This window comes from Helianthus annuus, chromosome 2 (genome assembly GCF_002127325.2).
Source record: "Helianthus annuus cultivar XRQ/B chromosome 2, HanXRQr2.0-SUNRISE, whole genome shotgun sequence".
Taxonomy (NCBI): Eukaryota; Viridiplantae; Streptophyta; class Magnoliopsida; order Asterales; family Asteraceae; genus Helianthus; species Helianthus annuus.
Window position 1 is genome coordinate 47,589,234 of NC_035434.2, and position 6,755 is coordinate 47,595,988.

Consider the following 6,755-nt stretch of genomic DNA (forward strand, 5'->3'; position numbering starts at 1 on the left):
CGAACTAGGCTCACTATGGTACAATGCAAGAAGTGATAGGAAATGCACGACCTTCGACGTATACGGATTGGGAAAAGTCAACCCAAATCATTTTCAATCATCAGACATTCATGGGTGCAAGCATGGAAGGGTTGATGTTGGTGCATACGTCTGTCGATTTCGTCTTGTATCGAGTCTAGTATTAGAATTGTTAGATTAGGGCGCGTTGTACGAGAAAATAGGAAGTTTTAGGGTTTTAGTGGGCTGATTCCGCTTGAAGAAGGTGATTCCGCTTGAAAGAGATTAGTGCACTTTCAAGCGAAATCACAACATAGTGATTTCTCTTGAAATGGACTCTATCACTTTCAAGCGAAATCATGAGGCTATAAATAACTCCCTAAGCGAAATCATTTGTATCGTTTTGATTTTCTAGTACCGAAGTGCTGCCGATGTGCCGTTTGACTGTAAACTGTTATTCATCAATATACAAGGAAATATTAAGTGAAACAAGCTGTTTTTTCTAGTCCGTTTCTTAGTTTCCGCCTCTGAAATGGATAAGAGCTCTTCTGATTGACTCGTTCGGGTCACGACACGATCCTACAAGTGGTATATTTCTTACTTCTACACCTTCTTTCTTCAATTGAACAAGTTTTAACTGTCACACCCCGAAATTATCAGAGCATTGGCATGACTGGACTGGTATCTTCATTGCACAGCGGAAGCAAACAATCTAAGTCTTTTAGAAAATGAACGCCACTAAGTACTCGACTCTTCATGGTTCTCCTATTCCAACCGTACCTTGTCTTAGAAATGCAACCTGAGAAAGAAACATGCGAAAAAGTCAACATAAAGTTGAGCGAGTTCATAGTTTATTTGTAAAAGATTTGAAATAAATCTTTTTGAATGACCGGTTTTTGTTGTATTGTTGAATGTTTAAATACTTGAATGTTTAAATACTTGAATGTAAACAGGGTATGTAACTTGTAGAATGTATGAATGTTTGAATGTAACTTGTATCTGTAACTGAGTACTATGAATGTTTGAGATCGCTAGTGGTTTGCAAGGCCACTAACATGTGTCACGACATAGGAAGCCACCAAACCTAGGCATTTTTGTCGACTTTGACTGAGACACAGAAGCACTCATTGGTAGAAGTAGGCCAAGAGTGGGGTTGCCTGAAACCAATTAGATCTAACCTTTTGTTCCGCGGTCTGAATGTATACGTTGATTAATGGTGCTTATGGTACCCTATTCGAGACATGATCTAGAATGTTTCACTTGAATGTTTCTGTACTCCATCATACCATAACACATGTATTGTAAGCTCTTGTATTTGTATTTTCCCGTAGTTTAGAAAACTAGAATTTGTGTGTATGCATATTTCAAAAAAATACGCTTGTTTGAAAAACCGGTATAAAAACATAAACTTTTCATAAACCATTTGTGTTCTTTGTAACATGGTTTAAAAATATATAATTCTTGTATGCTTTGCAAAAAGTGCATGTCTTTCCACCCCGAAAACATTTATAAAAGTGTAAAAATGTGGGGTTATGAACTCACCTGAATATTCCTTGCAAAGCTAGCTTAATATGACTTTGTGATGTCGTTTCCAAGACGAGACTCGCTAGCGTGCATTCTATAATATCCCTAACACGGAATATCTTATAAGTTTCTAAGTAATTGCGGTAACTACACTACGTGTTACCGAGCTTTACCGAATCGCTAATCGAACAATTCCGTTGATATGTTGTTAACTTAATAAGAACAATTAAGTTATACTCGTTAAGTTTCGTTTACTAAGTCTAGAAAGTACTTAGTTTTTGAGAAATTCGAATGTATAAATATTTATACAAAATATGAATATATAGATAGGATTGTGAGTCGTCCCGTGAAATCGTACGTTGGTATCCATAGTACGTTGTTTAGGTGTTTGAAATAAACATACAACTACATTTATTTTGTAGATGAACACGGGTCGTTTTATGAAATAAATATATATAATCTATATTTATTTTCGAAAAAGGATTTGTGTGGTTCAATAATTAAAATAAATTTATACACTATATTTATTTTAATAGAAGAATCGTCGAGTTTGTTTGACGTTTGAAGTAAACTATATTTACTTTCGTAAAATAATTCGTCGAGTTTTCGAAGTCTAAAAATAAATATAATAACTATATTTATTTTGTAAACGAATACGAGTTTTTTTTTTTGACGCTTGAATAAATATATAAAATATATTTATTTTATAAAAGAATTGTCGTTTTCGTATGTGATAAAGCGTCGTCAAAGTGATATACATATTTATATTCGTCCTAATAAAAGTCGCTTTTTAATAAAACATGTTGTATTTTTCGGGTTTTCTCGAAAAACGGACAGAGTTTCCTCTGTTTTTGGACGCCCCTGACAATACAGGTTGTCGTTATTTCGTCAAAATTCCACAATAATCAACCAAAATTCAAGTACCAATATATATAATTTTCGTAGAAACGACAAAATAAAAACTAAACACTAATACGAATCGGTTCGAGCTCGTTCACGAAATTAATAAAACTATAAATATAACGGGATGAACGCATCGTTAATTTTACCAAATCTTCCGTCGGAATGTCGGGTGAGCTGACTGAGTTGACCGGGTCAACTGAGTTGACCGGGTCAACTGAGTTGACCGGGTCAACTGAGTTGACCGGGTCAACTGAGTTGACCGAGTCGGCTCTTGATGACTGAGTTGAGCCGAGTGAAATCTGACCCGTCCGATCCGCGCATGACCCGAACCAAACTCGACCACTGTTGACCCGAGCCATTGACCTGAAAGCTGACTGAAGTTTGACCAGACCCGGACCGAGTTAACTCGGCTTGACCGAGTTGACTCGACTGCCTCCTGTGTAATCCGAACCGACTCATGAGCCAAACATAACACGAATCGAACTAACATCATCACCTGAAGAATGAATGAACTTGAATGTCTAAATCCGATACAAGGAGACTTACCGGAGCTCCTGCCGTCGAGCCGAACCATCTTCGGATTTGTGTCGGAATTCATCGTCATCTTCAGCAAACCGATGAACTTTTCGGATAAAACCAAAGACCGCTGGATCGAGTCACGGACCGCCGGTCTGAGTCGCCGTCGCCGTGCATCAATGCCGCCGCCGTGAGCGGCGCCGCCGCTCTCTCTCCTTGGCCTCTCTCTCTCATCTCGATCTCTACTCTCTTACTGTCTCTCTCTCTCCCGTTCGTGGCCGCCGCACCACCACCGGAGGTCAAGCATCACCACCGCCGCTACAAGATTTCTTTTGTCGGCCACCGGAGGGCTTACCTTTGTCATGTGCCACCACCGTAGAGTGGTGGCCAAATGATTTTTGTTGGAGCCGAGAGAGACGAGCAGGAAGGGGGGTGTGGTTGGGTTGGGTCTCTTTTATGAGGAGTTGATTCCTCTGTGTTTGTTTAGGTAATAGTGAGAGGGAGAGGGTATTTTATGTGTGTGTGCCATGAGTTTACTGAAAAAGAATCGAGAGGCAGGTGGGTAGTGAGGGTTGGTTGTGTGAAGTTTTAAGTGTGTGAAGACATACTGTGAATGGTTTGCACAATTGAGGGGATATGGATCCCTATTTATAAACTTGAATATGGTTTTTGTTTAATGGTTAATATCACTATTTTCCATCAATCTATTATCCTTAAGTTCTTATGCTCCATACTTTAGAGACCAAAAATCTCTTAGAGATTTTGTAAAGATTTTCAGAGATTTGGTGAGATTTTGCAATCTTTTGTAGAGATTTGGCAATATTTTGTACAGATCTTATAAGATCTAATATATTAGGGGTAGGTTTAGGCTTGTGGGTTTTGGGCTTGGGCCTAGGGCCCACAAGCCCATCTCACGTATAAGTGGCCCGTAATTCCTACGGGTCCCGATCTCGCAATCCAAATTCCATAAACATAAAAATATTCGTGTAACATCCATATTTGTTGGTGTCGTCAGTATTTCGTACGGTTTCTGTCTGTTGTCATTTGTTGTTTTGCAGATTCCACACGAATCCTCGTACGCGTACAGTATAGCTGAATATACGTTTCTGGGCACTCCGAAGGCCTGATTAAGCCAATTAGCGTCGTAAACACTATTTATTATCGCGTAATCACCTGTTAATCCCGTTTTTAAGGGCGTAAATTACCGGTTGTCACATTCTCCCCCTGTTAATAAAATTTCGTCCTCGAAATTTAGATTACGTCAACTCCTTAGAGCTACGTTATATGTAAACAATTACGAATAGTACCAGAGTGAATGATCATGAAATCGAATCAAGACTTATTCGAATGATGTGAATTCAAGGACGTATCGCAAGATGCAAATGAATTCTAGAAATGATTGCATCCAATAAATGAATTTAGATTTCAACAAGCTCAAATGTAATAGTTTGCATGAAACGCTCGATCACGATCAGCCCAAGCTGCAAATTCTACCGACGCCACAAGGTGTCGTAGTGAATGAAATAATTCAAGTATAGCGGTGATCGAACAAGTATCACCTGTGTTTTGCATAAAACGTTCAATCATGATTAGCCCAAGCTACAAGTCTGTATTGACACCACAAGGTGTCGAAATCAACAAACGACTTAATGGAGTCGTAGATCAAACAAATCTACTACGACTCAGAGCAATGAAACGCTTGTTAAAACGAATTCGGATATGATGCTTTCAATACATCATATGATGTCTTGAATTGAATATCTATAATGAACAGGTCCAAACAATTGAATTTTATTTCGGCGCAAGCCGACAATAAATACATGTATCGACAAGAAAACTTTCGCATGGTCACAACGAAAACCATGTATGTAACTTGAAAAGAAAAGAAATTTCAAGGAAGTGTGTTGACTTGATAACAAGGAAGCCAACAATTTCAATAATGCGGGTCATTTTAATCACAAATCAACAATATTTGAACTTTAATGAAACACTTTATTCGAAACAAACCACATGTGTAACAAACGATGCATGCGTAACATATGAATTTTCAAGAAATGAAGCAAATCAATATTCGCTATACTGAAAGATGTGGTCGTGACACAATGACCATCAAGAGGAGTAGAGATACGAAAATCTACTCAGTAAGTGTGAAAGTCGAAATTTCAATAAAAGAAATTTAAGGACTTTACTTGGGGTTGCATGTGATAACCAGTTGTTAGGTGACATTACCATGGAATGCCGAACATAGCGTATTCGCCATTATTGAGTTAGGGGGACTGCGGAGACATACATCTTCTCCTTAGCATGACTCGTGTCGTTTGCAGGACCGCGCGCCAACTGCCGCTTCCTGATCGATAGTCGCATGTGACGTACTTCAACCTCCGTTGATGTATAGCTTAAGTTTCACGTACACTTGTGCACTAGCGTTTTGTTATGCGTAGGCTGCCTGCTCGGGAAGTCAAAACATCATAGATAATATGAATAATAGTGTGTGCCCGAGTTTATATTCGCGGTTCCTACGTGATGACCTTTAATGAACTTCAACATGAGTTTCTGAAGGTCTTAAATGCATGTTTCCTAAACTCTCAGAGTTTTGTGTACTGTATGCGACTGTTTTGTGCACCGTGTGTAAAACACCACTCTAGCATATGTTCGAAAACAAAATTTTGACTTTTGTTTTTCGGCAACGGTTGGAGACCATATTCGAGTACTATGCGTTCTGTTATGCATTCAGGTTTTAATATTCTAAGTCCCCAGAGAAATATGAGGTTAGAGCCTAGGTATCTTTACAGAGATCCCTATTCGCTGTAACCTATAGCTCTGATACCAATCTGTCACACCCCGAAATTATCAGAGCATTGGCATGACTGGACTGGTATCTTCATTGCACAGCGGAAGCAAACAATCTAAGTCTTTTAGAAAATGAACGCCACTAAGTACTCGACTCTTCATGGTTCTCCTATTCCAACCGTACCTTGTCTTAGAAATGCAACCTGAGAAAGAAACATGCGAAAAAGTCAACATAAAGTTGAGCGAGTTCATAGTTTATTTGTAAAAGATTTGAAATAAATCTTTTTGAATGACCGGTTTTTGTTGTATTGTTGAATGTTTAAATACTTGAATGTTTAAATACTTGAATGTAAACAGGGTATGTAACTTGTAGAATGTATGAATGTTTGAATGTAACTTGTATCTGTAACTGAGTACTATGAATGTTTGAGATCGCTAGTGATTTGCAAGGTCACTAACATGTGTCACGACATAGGAAGCCACCAAACCTAGGCATTTTTGTCGACTTTGACTGAGACACAGAAGCACTCATTGGTAGAAGTAGGCCAAGAGTGGGGTTGCCTGAAACCCATTAGATCTAACCTTTTGTTCCGCGGTCTGAATGTATACGTTGATTAATGGTGCTTATGGTACCCTATTCGAGACATGATCTAGAATGTTTCACTTGAATGTTTCTGTACTCCATCATACCATAACACATGTATTGTAAGCTCTTGTATTTGTATTTTCCCGTAGTTTAGAAAACTAGAATTTGTGTGTATGCATATTTCAAAAAAATACGCATGTTTGAAAAACCGGTATAAAAACATAAGCTTTTCATAAACCATTTGTGTTCTTTGTAACATGGTTTAAAAATATATAATTCTTGTATGCTTTGCAAAAAGTGCATGTCTTTCCACCCCGAAAACATTTATAAAAGTGTAAAAATGTGGGGTTATGAACTCACCTGAATATTCCTTCCAAACCAAGCTTAATATGACTTTGTGATGTCGTTTCCAAGACGAGACTCGCTAGCGTGCATTCTA

General features: G+C 38.4%; 1 protein-coding gene across 4 annotated transcripts; it reads right to left on the bottom strand.

Moving 5' to 3' along the window:
* Positions 1 to 431: 431 nt before the first annotated feature.
* Positions 432 to 3,651, bottom strand: LOC110913766. Of its 4 annotated transcripts, none has more exons than XR_004887746.1 (4): positions 2,971 to 3,641; positions 2,571 to 2,860; positions 1,540 to 1,626; positions 432 to 796 (listed from the first exon to the last, which is right to left on the bottom strand). XR_004887746.1 is itself a non-coding variant. In XM_022158587.2 (3 exons), the coding sequence occupies exons 1-3, from the start codon at positions 3,026 to 3,028 to the stop codon at positions 784 to 786; spliced, it is 558 nt and encodes a 185-aa protein (XP_022014279.1). In that variant the 5' UTR covers positions 3,029 to 3,651; the 3' UTR covers positions 432 to 783. The 4 variants fall into 4 exon arrangements, 2 of the variants coding, with proteins under 2 accessions (XP_022014279.1, XP_022014286.1); XR_004887747.1 differs by having other exon boundaries at positions 744 to 796; positions 1,540 to 1,615; XM_022158587.2 differs by having other exon boundaries at positions 2,571 to 3,651.
* Between the last annotated feature and the right edge of the window lie 3,104 nt (positions 3,652 to 6,755).

Coding starts and splice junctions, on each gene's coding strand:
- LOC110913766 (XM_022158587.2), bottom strand. CDS start 3,028: ATGACGATGAATTCCGACACAAATCCGAAGATGGTTCGGCTCGACGGC. Junction 1,627..2,570: donor ACATTCCGACGGAAGATTTG/GTAAAATTAACG, acceptor ATTCCGTGTTAG/GGATATTATAGAATGCACGC.